The sequence below is a fragment of the Colletotrichum fioriniae genome (assembly GCF_027942845.1).
Source record: "Colletotrichum fioriniae strain IMI 355084 chromosome Unknown scaffold_1, whole genome shotgun sequence".
Taxonomy (NCBI): domain Eukaryota; kingdom Fungi; phylum Ascomycota; class Sordariomycetes; order Glomerellales; family Glomerellaceae; genus Colletotrichum; species Colletotrichum fioriniae.
In genome coordinates, this window is record NW_027076837.1 from 1,396,128 (window position 1) to 1,414,993 (window position 18,866).

General features: G+C 51.7%; 7 protein-coding genes across 7 annotated transcripts; 3 read left to right on the plus strand and 4 right to left on the minus strand.

Moving 5' to 3' along the window:
* Nucleotides 1-206: 206 nt before the first annotated feature.
* Nucleotides 207-1,617, plus strand: N0V96_000374 (uncharacterized protein; the record flags this gene model as incomplete). The annotated part of the gene is made up of 3 exons (XM_053195511.2): nucleotides 207-572; nucleotides 716-1,191; nucleotides 1,299-1,617. 3 exons carry the CDS (start codon nucleotides 207-209, stop codon nucleotides 1,615-1,617), a joined length of 1,161 nt encoding a protein of 386 aa, XP_053047164.2.
* Nucleotides 1,618-5,661: 4,044 nt separating this feature from the next.
* chk1 (Chk1 protein kinase) lies at nucleotides 5,662-7,584 on the minus strand (the record flags this gene model as incomplete). The annotated part of the gene is made up of 3 exons (XM_065755920.1): nucleotides 5,662-7,198; nucleotides 7,260-7,330; nucleotides 7,582-7,584. 3 exons carry the CDS (start codon nucleotides 7,582-7,584, stop codon nucleotides 5,662-5,664), a joined length of 1,611 nt encoding a protein of 536 aa, XP_065615160.1.
* A 610-nt stretch (nucleotides 7,585-8,194) lies between these two features.
* Nucleotides 8,195-9,039, minus strand: N0V96_000376 (uncharacterized protein; the record flags this gene model as incomplete). Its single annotated transcript, XM_065755921.1, has 3 exons — nucleotides 8,195-8,225; nucleotides 8,274-8,642; nucleotides 8,705-9,039. The coding sequence occupies 3 exons, from the start codon at nucleotides 9,037-9,039 to the stop codon at nucleotides 8,195-8,197; spliced, it is 735 nt and encodes a 244-aa protein (XP_065615161.1).
* Nucleotides 9,040-10,600: 1,561 nt separating this feature from the next.
* UBC11 (Ubiquitin-conjugating enzyme E2 11) lies at nucleotides 10,601-11,265 on the plus strand (the record flags this gene model as incomplete). Its single annotated transcript, XM_053195513.1, has 3 exons — nucleotides 10,601-10,707; nucleotides 10,777-11,109; nucleotides 11,163-11,265. The coding sequence occupies 3 exons, from the start codon at nucleotides 10,601-10,603 to the stop codon at nucleotides 11,263-11,265; spliced, it is 543 nt and encodes a 180-aa protein (XP_053047166.1).
* Nucleotides 11,266-11,782: 517 nt separating this feature from the next.
* Nucleotides 11,783-12,408, minus strand: RPL31B (60S ribosomal protein eL31; the record flags this gene model as incomplete). The annotated part of the gene is made up of 3 exons (XM_053195514.1): nucleotides 11,783-11,986; nucleotides 12,126-12,200; nucleotides 12,316-12,408. 3 exons carry the CDS (start codon nucleotides 12,406-12,408, stop codon nucleotides 11,783-11,785), a joined length of 372 nt encoding a protein of 123 aa, XP_053047167.1.
* Nucleotides 12,409-13,235: 827 nt separating this feature from the next.
* On the plus strand, nucleotides 13,236-14,443 carry RAX1 (Bud site selection protein, Revert to axial protein 1; the record flags this gene model as incomplete). Its single annotated transcript, XM_053195515.2, has 3 exons — nucleotides 13,236-13,414; nucleotides 13,468-14,152; nucleotides 14,207-14,443. 3 exons carry the CDS (start codon nucleotides 13,236-13,238, stop codon nucleotides 14,441-14,443), a joined length of 1,101 nt encoding a protein of 366 aa, XP_053047168.1.
* Nucleotides 14,444-15,235: 792 nt separating this feature from the next.
* Nucleotides 15,236-16,236, minus strand: N0V96_000380 (uncharacterized protein; the record flags this gene model as incomplete). Its single annotated transcript, XM_053195516.1, has 2 exons — nucleotides 15,236-16,132; nucleotides 16,204-16,236. 2 exons carry the CDS (start codon nucleotides 16,234-16,236, stop codon nucleotides 15,236-15,238), a joined length of 930 nt encoding a protein of 309 aa, XP_053047169.1.
* Nucleotides 16,237-18,866: the final 2,630 nt, after the last annotated feature.

The window sequence follows — 18,866 nt, forward strand, 5'->3', positions numbered from 1 at the left end:
AGCATCGCGAGCCCATGTAGGAATAAAAAGCCCAGGTCTCCCCCGTCTCGAGGTTTCATGGATATGGTCATTAGCTTCTTGTCTGTGCTTCTTCTAGACTAAACTCTACCTACACCGACAATTCATATCCAGTATTAACCGCCCTTACTAACCCACCGCCCTTCCTCTAGAGCTCGTTCCTCTCGAGCTCTCACTTGTTGCCCTTAATGTCCACCTCCCCCAAGATCATGGTCAGCCCTCCTGGTCTCAGCCCTGGTGGAATCAACGGCGCCGCTGTTTTGGTTGCGCAGCCGTGGCTCCGGATGCTCAGCTCCGTGTGGGGTTTGTGCGCCCCGAAGCGAATCCGCCTCGAAGATGACCTGGCAAAGGAACCCCAGCGGCTGGCCGCCCTCTGCAAGCCCATTTGCAAACAGATGCTCGAGGACCTCAAGTACCCCGGCGTCCCGCAGGTTAAGCGCGAGTCCGTGGAAGCGCTTCTGAAATATATGCACAAGAGAGCCGTCGAGATCGGATGGCCACTCGATACCCCTCTGTCCCAGAAGGGGTTCCGCTTGGGCTTTTCACTAGCTGCGGTATGTATCCCACCTCCTTACCATTCATGCTACCCTAAAGCCACGTTTTGACGTTGGAATAATCCCTCGATTTTATTTTGGAATTTCCCATGGATTAAAATGTGATTGTGATAAGTAGCGTGCTGACGGAACACCCTCAACAGATGTGCCACCCCCGTCACCCGATAGAGGTGCAGGGTTATGTTGGGCTCTTTACCTGGCTCGTCGTTCAGTACGACGACATCGTGGGCCAGAATGAAGGCGGCATGGACGAGGCCCAGCACTTCCAGCGGCGCTTCCTCAACGGCGAGACCCAGCCAAATGCCATGCTCGAAGGGCTGGCGGGCCTGCTGCGGCAGGCTCCTGACATCTTTGACCCCGTCATGGCCAGCTTGCTGCAAATCTCGGCTCTCAAGTTCATGACTTGCAACCTGCTCGAGCGTCACGATGGCTTCCAGAACATGAAGACCACGCGGGGCGCCGGGATCAAGTTCCCCGACTTCCTGCGCGACCTGGCTGGCATAAACGTGGCGTATGCCGTCTTCTGCTTCCCAAAGGCCCAATACCCGGACGTGAGTCAATACCTGGAGGCCATCCCTGACATGGCCAGGGTGATCGACATTTCGAACGACGTTTTCTCGTAAGTCATTCACCCCCCGCCATTATCTATAACACACGGACACTTTTTAGTGTATAATTGCTTTTTCTCATCCATCGATGTATGTCTGACCGCGTGCCTTTAATCAGCTTTTACAAGGAGGAACTTGGCGGCGAGACCAGGAACTATATTCACAACCGCCGTATGGCAACGGGCAAGGATGTATTCGCAGTCCTGGAAGACGTCGCTACCGACACGGTAGATGCCGCCAACAGAGCCTCAGCCATCCTCAAGGGGAGGGGCACGTACGAGCAATCTATGCAGGAGTGCGCCCGGGGTTTCCACGCAATGCACACATCGAACCCACGATACAAGATGGCTGATATGGATCTGGCCGAGGAGCATCCTCTGGCTCCGTACGAACATCTCATGGCGGATATCTTTGGTCAAGTAAAGGTGAAGGCGTGAAGCTTCTCAAGCTTTGCCTTCTTCCTCCTCCATGACTTACACACACACACACACACACACACACACACACACATACCGTTTACGATTTGATGTTATTGGGATTTGGAAGCAGCATGAGATACCTACTGGGAGGCATTCTGATTATTTATTGTTCGGTTTTGTTTTTGTTTCCTTGGTACGAAGGTTTGACTATCGATCTGCCTTGTCGTTGGTGTGGCTGTTTTGTTTTTTATCGACTGCATGGATGAGCACGCTGAGCGACTGAACGTAGCATTTGCAATCTTAGGTTGTCGGATATCTGTAGTGCCGAGCGAGAAAGTTTTGTACTATTTGCGAGAGAGCGCGAAAATGAGCTTTGTTTTATGATTTTTCAACAAATGTATCCGTACAACTCACAATCTCAATTAATGAATACTACACCTCCATCTTGCTACAGGAAACTTTGTCCATTGTTTGCTTTCTGACTCCGTACATAATTTCGTTAGTGCGCCTCTTATACGAGGATTAGTGTACTGTTGCAAGAAGGATCCGATTCCCTGAAAAAAGACCACGCAAACTTCCAGCTTTGGTGATCGACCACACCCCCCTTTTGCGGCTGCCCAAGCGAAACCCCTCCCCCCTCCGAACCACTTGTCAGCCAGCTCTGGTTCGGATTAGTTATGCGCTTTTGCAAGGGTCCTGGCCAATCATCCCAGAAAATTCACGACTCGGATACCGGACTAAAGAGCGTGGCTTTCGCCAAGTCGACAAGGTTTCGTCCCTCTCTCTCTCCTTTTGCTCTTTTGAAAAAGGAGAAAGATTGGGTTAGTGTTGGGCATCACCAGATCATTAAAGAATGAGGATTTTCCGGCAATTGGTGTTTGACTCATGTGACTTGTCATTTTCCTTGCAAGGCTTTGTTCGATAGGCGCGCCATATTTCATCCAACGTCACCACACTGAAAGCGAAGCGCCTGTTGTTTCCTCGCTTCTCCAGATATTTTGGCGATGCTACCTGTATCATTATGCACATCATCCAAGAAAATCAAAAAGAGGAAAAGCCTCCCTTTCTTTTGTCCCAGGTTTTTGTCCGATGGGCCGACAGAGTTTGCGGGAAGAGCCGCTCCCTCGCCACGGGACCCGGGGGTTGCGGAGCTCTCTCTCCCTCCCCCCTTTGGACCCAGCAAACTTATTGTGCAGGGTAATTAAGTATGATTATTTGGGAAAGGGGGGACCACACACGCAAACCACGTAATAGTTGTAACCCTCTGGAAACGACGGCACAACGTGACATATCCACCTCCCCCCAAGGTTACTATGCATTTTCTTTCTTTGATACGAGTACGGGATGCTCTTTTCGGACTTGGCCATGTTCTAGAACAATTCTAGATCAGCAGTCCCATTCATCATCCATGGAGCGAACTTCAGTTTGGCGAATTAAAGGCACACCGATAATTGAATCAGGTTTGTTTGCTTGCAACCTTGCAAAACGTTGAGTTGCCGGGCCCCCGATATTTAAACCCCAGTTTGTTTGTTGAGTTGGGTAGCCGACAAGGGGGTCTTCAGAGGATCTTGATTAGTCTCGAAAAGCGGTTACGTCAGAGGCCATTGTAAACCTTTTCTAGGTACGATCCTTTATGTGGCTTGCTTTGCTTTGAACATTGTCAACTAGCTCCTTTCTCTTCCTATGAAGTTCTATCTGCTTACAAAATTTCAGGGCCAATAAACTTCAAGTTAAAGCATAGCAAAACAGAATTTGAAATCATTTTGTTCAAGGACAAAGAACCTTACTCGCCCTGGTTGACTGTTATCTAATTTCGAGTTATCCTACCCCTCCCAACTTGCTCTACCGTACGCGTTTCAACTTGCTGGTCATGAGAAAAGATTTAGAGAGAACAATCAAGGCATAAAAGAAGTCATCCAGTCATGTGGTTTCAAACGTTCAGTTAGCTGAGAAAGCTCAAGTAAGTAATTCAGAAAAAGACAAACCGGAGTGCAGTGTCGAACGAGGTCTTTTGGGGGGGCTTCTCGGTCGCAACTCGTGAGGCTCAAGAGGACAGCTTTCAGGGACAGAAAATATAGCCATGACAATAGCAATGTCACATATGACACGTACAGAATTCTTCTTCTATAACATGAAACCAGAGTCGAATGGCTTTCTCCTTCTTTGAGCTCAACATGTTGCAGACCAACTATGTCGAAACTTTCGCGGCGCCCCGAGTTCGAGGCCATAAGACATTCCCTATTGTGCTATATCTCTCCCGACTGGACTTGAAAGCGAAGCCTTATGCATCATTCGTTCTAGAATCTACAGTTCGCTATCGTGTGTTCTATATAATGGTGTCAGGATGACAGCTTCAAGTCCACTATTCGCCAGCAACACAGTCAGTTCGTAAGTACACTGTTACCCGGCAAATCAGCAGATTTGAAGTTCAGCATCATGGCGTCCGAAAGACCAATAAACCAGGTAACCCAAGATTCTGCCGACGAACAGACCCGACGAACGTATCCCACTTGGCCAGAGGTAGAAGAATGCCAACACCCCCCCCCTTCCCAGCGCCGTCAACTCACAGCCCACGGCCTCTGACGTCTCGAGATTTTCCACCTTACGTACCACTGGTCGTGGGGTCGTATGGCGCAACACCTCTGCTGAATCTCACTGCGCAAAACTTTCACGAGTGTGAGCTTCGACCGCAGCAGGTTGCGGCTCGAAGTGGATTTAAAAAAGTTTACCGTGACGCACGAATCCTATCCAAAGCCTGGAGCGATCTCGCCCCGGAGGCGCTCAAGTCATTTGAGAAAGGTCGTGGCTCGGAAGAAGTCAGGTCGATGGCGCAACGCCTCGAAAGCGCGCTGCACACAATGATGTTGCACCTTGACGATTTTTTCTTCCTTGGTGCCTTGACGAGACCTCATCGCAGTCTTACCACTAGCTCCCAGACGCATCCGCTAACAAAGCTGGAGACCGGCTATGGTGTTTTGAAGGGCACAGTTTCGGCCGTTGCGTGGAGACTAGCGGAAGCAGAGTCCAATCGCGGCGACGGCGAGTGGTTCTCGGTGATGAGGCTCTGGCTCAAATATTCACCGCGTGCCAACCAGAATTCTTCCGGCGGAGTGGGACCATTCCATGTTATCTCATTTGAAAAGTCGGTTGTGGCTCTCATCCATGAGATGGTACATGCCTACATCGCAATGTTTCTTTGCAGACGTCCTCGATGCTACAGGGATCGACTTAATACGGATGGCTTGTCCGATCATGGCCCGACTTTCAAGAAACTGCTCGCATTGATCTCAAGAGAGTTTCAGAAATGGCATGGTTCTTTACGGAAGATCATTCGGGATAGGTGCTATGCGGGTACTTGGGTTGACAGAATCAACGACAATTATGAGCAGGTTGCCATTCAAGCTGCCAGTCGCAAACGCAGACTTGATCGATATCTTCCATTGAGAAAGGACAGTCGCCGCACGCTTGTCCGAATTGTCAACACAGAGCTTCCCAATGGAGAGTCGACATCTGACGTGATTTATCGGCAACCTGGGTCTGACATTCCACAAGAAGCTGACGAGGACCCAGATTACATGTCTGATGAGGACGGGGACGTTGACATGGACTTGTAGGGAGGCCGGGGGCCACAGATGGATATGGCTCTGTCGTTTCCTATGTGTTGATAAGCATGTTTGTTAGCTGCGCCTTTGGGATTCGAAAGGAGATGGAGGTACTAGGTTGGGCTTGGGTTGGTTTATTTGAATTTAGATAGATGGAGCACGTTGAGGTTTTGTGATTTCGGTAGATTTCGTTGAGTTTAAAGATCATGGTCGCATTATTCCTCTATTCTGTCCCCGTGCAAGTTCTTCTTTGAACCATGGACCCTTGGGGTTAGAGGTGGTGTTTCTTCTCCTTCTTTGATGTCATCATTCAACCATTCTTATCGGGTATCATGTTGGCTCCGAGGACCATTACTAAGGGTATTATTTTCCTTTCTTCATTCGTAACAGGTCTTATCTATACATCTATACAGCGTAAACATCATTTCAATCCATCACTCTATCCAAGCCGGCATCCTTCCTATGCATCCGGCACGTACACGCCATCCTTGCAGAGGACGACAATCTTCTTGAAGAACCGACGCCATTCCAGCGGGTCTCCCTTGATCTTCACGAACCGAATGTCCAGCAGCTCCTGCTCCTCAGGCAGCTTGTGCTTGTCGACGTGGATCTCCCCATGCAGCGACTGTCGACGCGCGTCGAGCGTCTTGATCTTGATGATAACGATGTGGTCCGAGTACAGATTCGGCGTGACGGGCGGTAGCGGGACGTTGAGCTGGTGCAGCGCGTCGCTGAGCATCTGCACGATGAGCTGGGGCGGCACGTGAGAGAAGAAGCGCGTGAGAGACTCGAACGGCACGATATCGCGGAAGCGACGAGCCGCTTGGGTGAGGGTCAGAGGGACACCGGGGGTCTGCGAGAATTGGCTGATGGAAGGCTCTTCTGCAAGGGACTCCATGAACAAGCGTCGGTTGGCGACACCGCTCACGCTGCGGGTGAGAGGTTGCGTGGAGGAGACCGCAATAGGGTTCATGACTTTAAGGGCAGGGCGCTCCCAATCCCACGCGACGTCGTTGATGGGTGTCTCGGGCTGAGTGAAGGAGACTTTGCCGGCGCTGTCGATATCCATGGGATCACTGCTGGACGGGTTGCCCTGGGAGGCTGTGGGCTGCTGGTTGAAATCGATCTTGAGACTTTCCAGCATCTGCGTGGCCAAGTTGATGGGGTCGGAAATCGCGCCATCCGATGTCAAATGCGGGTTTTGTCTGGTGTACCATGGGTGTTGTCGAATCTGTCGAAAAGAGAAGCGTTTACTCGGGTCAATGTTCATCATGCCTCGAAGCAGTGACAAGGTATCTGACGGTATCCTCCCCCAAAGCGCATCTGTGCTGCGGCCGTTCGTTCGCACGTACTCCTGGTACTCCCAGCTACCCTTCGACGGCTCATCCCACGGTGTGTTGCCAACCAATAGTACGAAGAGGATGACACCGCATGACCAGATGTCAACGAGGTCTGGCGAGTACTTGATCGCGTCCGAGAATGCCTTCTTCTCTGCCTTGCCGCACGCAAGGATTTCAGGCGCGATGTATGGCGGACTGCCGCAAAGGGTGGAACTCGTCTTCCGTTGGCCCTTGTACTCGAACATGGTTGACATGCCAAAGTCGGCGAGCTTCAGACTTCCCGTCTCGGATAGCAGAATGTTTTCGGGCTTCAGATCTCGGTGCGCAACGCCTTTTGAGTGGATAAAGCTCACGCCGCTGATAAGTTGCAGAAAGTAGAGGTGAGCAATGTTCTCGTGAACGCCCACGTCTGCCTCAATCTTGTCGAAGAGGTCGCCTCCATCGGCAAACTCCATGGCAATCCATCGCCAATTGCTGTCCTCTCCCGAAGCGAACCACTCAATGATGTTCGGGTGCTGGCCGACATGTGAATGGAGTGATACCTCCATGAGGAGCTGCTTTGCCGACACGCGGCCATGCTTGACGGCGTAACCCTTGTGAATGAATTTGACGGCGAAGACGGGCGTGTTTGCGTCTAGAGGGACGGCTTTCTTGATTCTGGATGCCCGCAGTCAGTGGCGGGGTTCATCAGACGTCAGATTAAGGGGTGAGATCCTACGATGCATAAGCCCCTCGCCCAATGGTCTTTGAGATGACCCTGAAGGGCAGGTCACTGGGCAGAGGGTCCAGCTGTGATTGCTGCATCTTTTTCGAGTGAGCCAAGAAGTTCAGATGGTTTTGGGATAGACTCTGCGGCAGACTAATTCATGGCTGAGACCGACCGAGCCCAGGGGAAATGGAAAGGCGAACAGGGATATCGATTCACGGTGCTGTCAGGCAAAGGATGCCAGGCAAAATGGAATGGATAGATGACGTATCAAACTAGCGTAAAGCGAATTCCGCACAAAGGGTCCAAGGGTCCAGCGTCAACAAGAACTCACCATGTTGATTAAGGTGTGTCTTGGGTCGTTCGTCCCCCCGCGTTGGCACTCTGGAGCGCGTCTTGACCGCGTAAAGAGCTTTTGGCGTGTTTTGTTTGGAGTCATGGAAGGTGTTTCATTGCCGCCTGCATCAACGCGAATTCATTGGCCGATAAGCCCTCTTATCGCGGTTGCTGCAGTGTTGGTCAGGTAAACAGTCCGCCGCCACTCCTCCAATACACCCCTCCAAAGTGGCAGAATCCCTGCTCTATAGTGTCGCCGCTTTTGTAGCCAAACCTAACCTCCCAGCAACATCAACAAGCTGTCAAGTTTCCTTGGAAGGTGACCACTAGCCCCTCAATGATAACAAGTCTTCGTTGTAGTGTTCAATTTAAGACCTAGAAAACCCCCAGTCTCTTTGCCTTGTCCATCTCCGTCAAGAAATCAAAACGCAAACAACTAAAGCCCCAAACTCTCGTAGTCAAGTTCAGCAATCGGATGCGGCGGCTGGCCAGTTTGCGCAAATCGGTAGAACTATTCTCTCTGTTCTTTGGAACAAAATGCTCGGGAGATGAAAGAACAGCGCTCCTGCCTCAGCCTCAGTTGATCACTGAGCTGCATCAAAATGCCTGCCTTAGACACGTTTACGTCGACGGCGCAATTCCCTGCAGGATGTTAGGATAGTAACGACGTGAAGATGTCATTCTACTTACTTGGCCGTTTTGTTGGTCAGTCCATAGTCGCATCGACAGGCCCAACAGATTTTGAAAGGGCATTTGGGGCACTTGTAGATGTACTCGGTCTGCATCCTCTTGCAGACATCACAGCGGTGGCCTGCTGCATAAATCGTTTCCCACAAATAGTGGTTATGAAAGCCGAACGCGCAAATGGTCGGGTCTCGCTTGTACTGTCTTGCTGGGGCAATTTCTTTCTTCTCGACTGCTTTCTTGGGCAGAACGACCTGAACTCCAGTAGGACTGGTCGCAGTGTGAGTTGTCTTCACATCAGACTGAGTGTTGTTCAACAGCGGGGTCGGATTGATGGCATGGTGCTCGGGTGAGGAGTTTTCGGCACTTGGAAGTCTTGGTGAAGTTATTTTATCAGTGAACCTTCGCTGGTGAGGTAATAGGAAGGTGTGACTCACGAATTTGCGCCATCTTTCTGAACACTGCCATGTTTGTAGACGCAGCCCTCGCGCAGGCGAAGTTGTTTCATCTCTTCGACTAGTTCAGTATCGAACTCAATCAGATCTTCCTCGTCCATCTCCTCAGATCGTTGGACAATCATCTCTTTAACTGGCTCGGTATCGAACTGAATCAGATCTTCCTCGTCTACCTCCTCAGATCGTCGGAAAATCATCTCTTTAACCGGTTCAGTATCGAACTGAATCAGATCTTCCTCGTCGGCCTCCACAGATCGTCGGAAAATCATCTCTTGAACTGGTTCAGTATCGAACTCAATCAGATCTTCCTCGTCCATCTTCTCAGATCGTCAGAAAAGCTGAAAATTAACCGGTGAAGGATAATGGTGCGGAAAGTGATATCGGATTCCCAGAACTTGTGAAGATGAAAAGGAGTTAAGAAGGCGTGTCGCACTGCTGCGTGTGATTCTCGTTAACATTAAAATGTCTGATAATGAGGCGAATGGGTTAAACGATTCAAAATACCTTTGCGCTTATTGAAGCGTCACTGAATCAGACTAAGGGAACCTGGTCTGATTATGTGGAATAGAGAAAAAGCCAGGTGCAGAAGTGAAAAAAAGTCGGATATTCTAAAGGGCAAGAAGGCCAGGTAAGAGGGAAAGTAGAAAAGTAGGAAAGAGCGTAGCTTCCTTTATTACCTTTTTACAATGCTCTTTCTGGAGCGCTTTATTCTGAAGTGAATATGCTGCCAAAGGCAAGAAGTTCCATAGACCAGACTCATTCGACACTGCCTGTATTATCGGTGCTTTAGTACTAAAGCTTGACAGGTGAGCACATTGCCTACTTACTTACGAAAAGCAGAAACGATCATTGGCATTAAACTTTGAATTAAGTCCACATGCTCAAAATGCTGTATGTATGCCAGCTTCAATATGGCTTATACTTGAGCCTGCCGAGTGAATATGAACAGTGGTGACTTTGATCTTTGAACGCGGCATCGATGCTCACAACGACCGAAATTTGATGCCAATAAAGGGCATGGACACGACTTACTCAAGACCAGGCCACTGAAGACGTTCTACTTATCAATCTACAATATAGGTCCTGTACTACGACTCTGCAGTCCGGACGTTCCTAGTAGCGCATAATTAAAGATATCATGTGCTCTAAACTTGTATATAGGTATATGATGCTTTTCTTTGGTTGGGCACAATCATTGCTTGGTAGAAAAAAAAAGCCTTATCATAGAGAATTGGAATAGCGAACGAGGTATCTCTCAGAATGCAGCCCGTGGCCTCTACCCAAGTCATTATGACAAGATGATTAGTTGTTGCGTAAATCCCGGACGGTCAATCGGGAAGTGCGTAGACTAAATTGGAAACGCATGTTCGATCCGTTCATGGAAAATAGAAACCCATCTCATAAGTCGTGGCTGATTCAGAGGGAAATTATTGCTTTATTAATTGTCTGTAATTGGGGTAAATAAGGTGCGATCGAGGCGTGAATTGAGATGTAAGGTGAGGGAGGTCGTTGGCTTGTACTCGCCGTTGACTTTGGTAACGGCAGCGACGACGCTAGTCCAAAAGCGGATGCCAAAGTCAGCGCGTCGCCCAGGTACCAGCGTATCCAATTCCCCATCCTTGCCCTTCTCGCCCTACGGAACAATCGCCTTCTGTTGTTCTTGACGCTGCAAGCTACCAACCTCGCCCCTTGATCATCTTCCCGCACATTGCATTTCCCTGCACATAAGTACTGGCTGGCCGAATATCACCTTGCCTTAGCAAACATCTACCTGCTTCATCCCAGTTCTCATCCCAGCCTCCTAGCATCAAGACGCCCCCTTCGCCTCGACCAGTGCTCTTTGCGATTGCTTCTTTCCATCTCACGACCTTTGCGACAATGGACTACAGCATGGAGGACACCCAGAACTCCGCTCCCGGAAGCGTTCCAGCAGCTAAGATTGCTGGCGCCAGGAAGGGACCTGATGCGCAGAGCGTTACCAAGAGGTATGAATATCTCGTTGGAAGATGTTGCCGTCTCATCTACGACCAGGTGGACTAATCTCATGAATACAGATTGCAGACGGAATTGATGCAGCTTATGACTTCTCCTGCTCCCGGCGTCTCGGCATTCCCTTCGGCAGACGGCAACCTCATGTCTTGGACGGCGACGATTGAGGGACCCGAACAGACTCCCTACGCCGGCCTGACGCTCAAGCTTAGCTTGTCGTTCCCCAACAACTACCCCTACGCTGCGCCAACGGTGCTCTTCACGACGCCCATCTACCACCCCAACTTCGACTTCTCTGGCCGCATCTGCTTGGATATCCTCAAGGACAAGTGGACACCCGCCTACAACATTCAAACTGTACTCCTCAGCTTGCAGAGTCTGCTGGGCGAGCCAAACAAGTGAGTTGCCCCGGCAAAAAGTGGTTCGTCTGACAGTGCTAATATGGATCCAGTGCCTCTCCTCTCAACGGCGAGGCTGCAGAGTTGTGGGACAAGGACCCCGAGGAGTTCAAGCGCAAGGTCCTCGCTCGTCACCGCGATGTTGAGGATGAGTGAGCGCGGACTTGCTTGTGGATGACACGAGGATGAGAAAACATTGTTTCGAGCACTGGAGAATTGGAGTCTATCATGTATGATTACGGGCCGGTGGTTTTGGAACTCTTTTTGTTAGGAATTGGACTGCATTGCATGGTCGGGACTTGGCCTTCAGGATTGGGTATATCCTGTTCATCTGCTTCCGACAGACCGCGACCAAGACGATAAAAAAAAAGAAGACCCTGTTGGACGATGTGTGTTACATGAACCACAAGAGATTGTTGATGTCCCATAAAGCCTTCGTCATCGTTCACCATTGCCTGACACATACGCAACGCTTCCTTCGCGCGCACTTTGGCGCAGACAAAAAAATAACATTCCACCACATCGCGGGGTCCAATACTAGTAAAAAGTCGTCGAAGTCGTGTGGGGAATCAAGCGTTGTTCACATTTCCGTCGATTTTGTATGTGAGACTAGAATGCCGAATGCAACTCCGATGCCTTTATGCCGCCCTGAAACCATCCCAAAGAGAACTTTTTACTCCTCAACGACAACAGTCTGGAGACCCTTGGGGTTCTTGACGTTGACGGCCTGGACGTAGCTGTACAGCTTCTCCTTGGCACCCTCCTCGTCGTTTCGTCTGCGGGAGATGCGGATGCGGAGTCTGTAGGGAACGCCCTTGATGCCCTGCTCCCAAACCTTCTTGTTCAGCTGGGGGTCAACGCGGACGTCGGAGGTACCCTATGCAAATCACGAGGTTAGTGAGCATTCTTTTGATGGTGTCTTCCATGTGGTGTGGTTCGATATGGGGCCGATTGGCGTGGTTGGGTCTTGGGTGCAAAATTTCGGGATAGGCTCGAGAGGGACAAGCAAGACGTACCATGGCCTGGAGAGCGAAAGCCTTGATCTCCTTGATGGCACGGGGAGCGCGCTTCTTGAAGGAAACGCCGTGGAGCTACAGAGCGAAAATTGTCAGCATTGCTATGCTATGCTACCGGATCACCATCGTGGGCCATTGAATTCGCTATCGACGGCGGCGTCCTTTTTTCTCTCCTCGGGGAAATACTAACGCGCTTGTGCATGTGGACGGTGTACTCGCGAGCGACGACATCAGCGATGGCGGAACGCTGCTTTCCGGCGGGCTTCTTCTGCTTGGTCGACATTTTGGCGGTACCTCTCGTTGGGCGGTTCGGTCGTCGGGATCGCGGAGTCGAATTGTCTAAGAAGTTGTCGATGTGATGGTTTTGCGTAGTCCGGCAGGTCATCCCACAAAATGTGAAGCGAGAAATTGCAAGCCCTACCTGCTTTTCCGTGGCTGAGGCGGGGCCTGTGCTTGTGGCTGGGCAGCTGAGGTAATGCGGCGTTTTCTGTTCACCTGTCCCTCTTTTCTTGATACGGGGCACGTGACGTTGCTCCAGAAAACGTCTGAGTGCCTGAGAAGCTAAGGCGCTGCAGTAAAGTGGACTCGTGTGTGGGTGGGACCAAACTGACAGTGGGAAAGCGCGCTTTTTCGGAGGAAAGTACGTACAGGTGGGTCGTATCCCCCCTGACCAGACAACCTGAACGAAATTAGTGTCTGGGTCTGAGTGCTTGCTTGATCTGCTGTTATGCCGTATCCCAACGGCATTCAAGACTCAAGCCATCACGCCCTGCAGCGCCATCGTCAATCACACTGACGCTGTCAGTTTGCGCCGTGCGCGATCCTTCCCTTCTTACGCTCGTTCAGTACACAAACCGACCTGGGGGAAGCCTAGCAACCGACGAGTAGACAGCCGCGCTACGACTGAACCTTTGCGGAGTGCACCTGCCAAACCTCATTTACGATATCCGTACCGCGCTTCTCCGACGACCAAACTTCGACTTCGCACCACCCGACGACAGCGACTCTGTCGGCCGCCGTTTCCTTCTCGTCCGATTTCTCTTCGTCAATCACTACATAATTACGATTCCGTCTACCGATTCTTTTCGCGATTCCGACTCAATCGATATCATGGAGGACCGATCAACTGGGGCCTCCGGCTCACCTTCTCCTCAGCCAGACCTGCACCGGAACCGATTGCCGACTCTGTTTGAGGTCTTGAGTCGTCGAACTCTGCCGCCCGTCGACCTCTTCTCGTTCTACATTTTCATGAGAGATCAGCAAAAATCCGTCGATTACCTCGATTTCTGGTATTTGCAAACGTCATTCCAAAATCACGCGTTTGTTCACTAACGAAGGATAGGCTCGATGTTGCTCAGCACATGTCCCTGTGCCGCCACTATGTGCGCGAACTCCGCAGATCCGTCCTGGTTGGAACACCCGACTTGGATAAGTCGGGCTCTAAGCGGTCTTCTCAGATCTTGGATGGACTTGGTGACATGAGCCATTCCGCCGCTGGCCCATCGATGTATGCTACTGAGAAGGAGAAGAACCAGGATGCCCAAATGTCGGCCTACCTGAGAGAAGAGGCCCAAGACTCCCCTCAAAGCAGCACTGGAGAGCATCGCAGCCGTCCCAGTGGGGCTTTCAGCACCCCGCGAGACCTGACGACGGATTCAAACTCTCCCGCACACACCGTCGCGAGACAGGACATCCGAGCTTCGGCGGAGAAGATCCTCTACACCTTCCTCCTTCCGGGCGCCGAGCGTGAGATCATTCTTCCGGGTTCCATTACTCAGGACGTCACGACTTCCATTGAGGACTTTGGTAGAGACGATCCAGAGGTGTTTGACGTTGCCAAGGACTACGTCTTCCAGGCTATGGAACGCGATGCCTTCCCCAACTTCTTGAGAATGAAGGCCCTTGGCAACCTCATCCCGACCACTCTCCAGATCAGAATGATTATTGGTCTTCTGGCCATGTTTGGTGGCTTCTGGGCCGCTTTCATCCTCATCTTCCTAAATGCCCCACGAACTACCAGATGCTGGGTGAGTCTATGCATGACCTCATATCCGAAATCCGCCTGCTAACCTGTCTTTCAGCTTATCCTTCCATTTACCGTTGGTGTCTACTTCCTCGCATCATACCAGTACTCTCTGGATCCTGTCCTCGCTCTCATCGGCCTCAGCGAGTACACACCGTTCAACTTCTCTCGAATTCGTGAGCCCTACGTTCGTAAGCTCCTTGCTAAGCGGTCTATCATGGTTCTCGCCGTCACCATTTTGATCGACGCCGCGCTCTGTGTGCTCTTCATCCTTGTCCCTGGTAAACGGCTGTAACATGCCTCGTTCTGCCCCCGGACCACAAACAAAGGATGTGTTGCAGTACCCCAAACACAACAACAATGCGGCCCCATACCACATCACAGATGTAATAATATGGACGCTTTGTCTCCCAAAGAGAGAGCTTTTACGAACGTTACGACCCACAGGATTTTGAGCGACAGAGTTTCCCAAATTTTCGGTTTTGATTCGGTCTTCCATTCAGGATACCAGAGAGGCACGGCGTAGGGAAAGCCGAGGCCCCTAGGGGAACATAGCCTCGCACACGGCGTTCAACGAGGCACAGATTTAATTTCTTTTCAATGTACACAAGGCATTGGTGTATCATTATCGACATTGCGAGAATCGACACTGGACACCTCGCGCCGAAATGCAGGTAAAACTGCGAGCCGGCAGGGGAAGAGGCGGAGGAGACGCGGTAGGAGACTTTTGGCTTCGACACATTCATTCACTTTCTACATTCCCTTAACATTTTATCAATGGCTCGCTAGATAGGCATCACAGAACAGGAAACGGCAAAGACCAATCTCTGCCGGTATTATCGAATTCGATGTTGACTGTATTTATTGAGTTCTCATAATGTATCGTGATAATGCTCGTGCTATTTTTTCGGCTGCTTTCACTTCAGCCATCATCTTATGCCACGTCCTGGCCGTCTATCAAGTGCCATCGAGCCTCTAATGAGGTCTCTGGCTGATGGTCCCAGGTGTAACGCTAGGAGGAGTGTCCCCAAAACGAGACCGGAAGTATCCTCTACGGCTCCGGCCTTGCCAGCAACCAATCAATCCACTAAAGCTTCCGTCGACTGGCACGCTTCTTCTCCTGCTCGTCATCCTCCTCGTCCACGTCCATGGCCTCGTCATCAATCTCCTCCGTGTTGTCCATCATGCTGGTGCTACCTCGCTTGTTGTACCGCTGCGCTCTAGACGTGTGGCCCAAGAAGCCGCCTACCCTCTCCCCACTGCTGCTGCCGCCGTGCTGTGCGTGACCGACGGCGAGCTTCCGGCCCCCCGCACCACCGGCGCCCCCCGTCTCGGGATCCTTCTTGACGTCCTCGACAAGCTTTGCCAGACGGGCGTCCTGTGCGGCCTTTTCGCGCTGGCGGCGGGCGGCGGCGTCGCGGATACCTGCGATCTGAGACTCGAGGTCGCCGAGGGTGGATTCGCAGCGGCTGGACCAGGCGCGAAGGGCGGCGATCATGGGCGGGACGGCGCCGGGTGCGAGGTCGCGGAGGGCGGCGAGGGAGTTTACCTGGACGACTTGGCGGTGGGGGTCGAGGGTTGCGTCGAGGAGGCCGGCGTAGATTGCGGAGATGACGAGGTCTTCCAGAGCGCGGGCTGAGGGGAGGCCGAGGGCGGACTGGAGGGCTGCGTAGGTCAGGTTCGAGCGGTCGCGGGCCAGGGTCAGGAGGGAGAGCTGGCGGAGTTTGAGGGTTTGAGCATCGTTGAGCTGGGGAAGGGGTGCTGAGGCCGAGGTTGCGGATTGGTAGGTGGCATAGGTGCCGTGGGAGAAAAGCTCGAGCAGGCGGAGGTGCGGTTCGAAGTCGGGAGACTGGGAGAGGGCTTGAATTTGCGGGGTCTCGAGGAGCTCTGTGAAAAGGAAGGTGTTTGGGTTTGATGTTGCACGGTTGACGAGGTCGGCTGCGGCGCGGGGGGATGTTGCTGACTTGCTCAGGGCCAGGAAGGGCTGTTGGCCGGAGGTCGTTAGCATATGCATTCGTAGATGGAAGAGTATATGTAGCTGTTTTGGCAACTTACCTCGAGAGCATTGAGAGCTTTGGTCTGCTCCATCGTGACAGCTCCTCGTCTGTGATGTTCACGAAGCTACGAGGTGGGGTACTGCTGTAGGAGTAGCTGTCGTCACTACCTGCAATAGCACAATGTGGGGTTGGGTTGACGAGGCTGAAGGTAGGTTGATCCAACTCGCTGGGGATCGGACGAGACGAGGCTGAAAAGGAATGTCGCTTTCGGAGGATGCTACCTCTCTGTCGTGTCGTCAGAGGTTGGTAAATCGTAAGGGTGTGAGGAAGCGAAGGGGGTTTGGTTCGTTTGTGGTGTGTTTCCTTTGGAGATCGTTCTGAGGACGAAGCTTGTGTCAGATCCGTTTGAGGTGCCGTCCAGACAGGGCCGCTGCAAGAGCGAATGGGGACGCTGCCACAGAGGTCGGGTGCCTTAGTGGCGCGGGGCAGAGCGGTTTCGGGCACCTGGCAGGGTGCTGGTGGGGTCAACACATCTTACGGAGTAAGGTATCTTACCTGACCTACCGTGTTAACCTCAGTAACCTTACCTAAGGCAAGCATTTTCGAGGCACACCTTAAGTCAAGGCCGGATGGGTCATCCCGCACCAGCCGGGCTGCTGACGGGAATTGGAATGGGAAGCTCTTCTGCATTCCCTCCAATGGTCTCACTTCAGGTTGGACAAGAAAGGAGCATGGCAGGTAACTGGTCTCTTTGTCTCCTTCCCGTTTGACCAAGAGCCATATGGCAGGGGAACTGAGACTGGCAATAATCGTGTTCCTCATGAGTTCCATGGCCTAAAGCTAAAACGGCTTCGAGAAGCAACTGTAGGAAGTTGGAGCCGGAGCTTGGCGATATGATCTTACAAGGAACTGGGGTTTCGTTGCGAAAATCTCCCGAAGATCAATTTGCACCCGAAGCCACATGCCATCGTTTCTTCACTTTTGCTGCAATATTGTTGGATAACATTTTACCTTCCATATCCGGGTGGTTTTGAAGGATCTTGAATACATTGCAGATATGGATGATGGATTATGCAGCTTACATTGGAGCTTGGCACAGGTAATAGTAAGTCGAATCGGCGTCATGACCCCCTCTTCAGAAGCAAACATCGTATGTTAACGATATCGACGCGGAGCTTTTTTTTGGGTTGACATCGGATTGGGTACCAGGGTTTGTTGCCGGCGGTCTGGAAGAGAGAAGTTGACAGAATAGTTTGGTCGGTCCGTCGGAAACTCAAAAATAAAGTCATAGTGGAAGTCGGGTCTTACGAACGACAGACCGATACCGAGTACAATACGAATTCGAGAGACAGAAGTTGGCGTACGAATTGGGTCTGTTGGAGCTCAATCCAGAGAAATAAAGATCAGAAGTACGCAACAATCATGTGCCGCCAGCATCGCTGTTCAGTCTCGTTGATTTGCAATTCTCATGGGTTCACAGTTCAGTTGAAGAGACACGGAACGGAACACGGCTCTCAGGAGCATGAAGCATAGCGCCCACACTTCCCACCTCGAGACGCGCTGGTCTACACCGTCCAATGGAGAATTAGGATGGACTGGTTTCTGGCGACCCAGACAAGCCAGACACCCAAAGTGCTAGACTGGTCTGAGGCTGAAGCTCAATCCGAACCCAGGAGTCCCCTTGGACCCTAAAAAACTGCCTCAAGTGACCGTGCCCCCCGAATGTTTCGTGAGCCAAGCTCAGGACTCAGGTGCGTCGTCGTGTTCCGTTCTTCTCAGCCGAAGCGCAAGCGCTCCCCAGACCCCCGGACGAGGAAAAGCGAGGGGTGTGATTGTGTGTGCCAATAGATACGAAGGTCGTAGTGAGCGACGGAGCGTGGCAATGAATTCTGGCACCCATCAGCTCAGCTTACCCAAGTCCAGTCAGTTGAAGCCAGTCAGCCCAGTCAGTCTTACGTGCTGCCCCGGGAAGTGCCATGAATAATGTTTCTGTAGGAAATGCACAGCCGGACCTAGCCCTGACTCGATGTCTCACCGGTCAAGGAATGGTATACGTAGTTGTACTCCGTACACCTATCCGCAAAGAAGAGGTCTTCAAGTCCTCGTGGAAGATGGGCAGTAAATGAGCCTGTGAGCGATGTGACATCTGACAGATTGGTACTGCGTAGGTAGGCGGTGCGCCAGACAAAGAGCGGATAGATATTGGTTGATCTGGACAAGTCAATGTTAGTGCGAGGTTCTCGCGATCCCCCCACTGATCTCTTTTGGCCCAGAAATAGACCAAGAGCGCTAGGTGGCCAAAAGGGGGCCCGGGGCAGGTGTGGCGCCCAAGCACCGAAAGCTGCAGTGCGGGCTGGGATCACCCGTGCGAATCCCGTTGGTCACTTCGGCCACGCCCGTCGAGTCGTCGACACAATTCTACATTCGCCGTTCTTCTTTATCTTTTGAGTCTCGCTCTTGAGGGTCGACTCGTGGCAATGATGCAAAGACTCGCGGCGCCTGGTGACGGTTTTGGTGTAGCCCATGAGGTAATCAGCGAACTTAGTCAGGGGTGAAGCTCGGGAGCAACGCAAAAAAAAAGAGACTCAGGGCTCAGGAGGCGTCACTGGAAAACAATTACGGAGAACAGAAGCCAAGATCAGGATAAGAGCAGGGGCAAAGGTGTAGTTGCCGGAGTTGTAACTGCAAAAAGCAATAGAGGGACCTAACCGCACGAGCCCC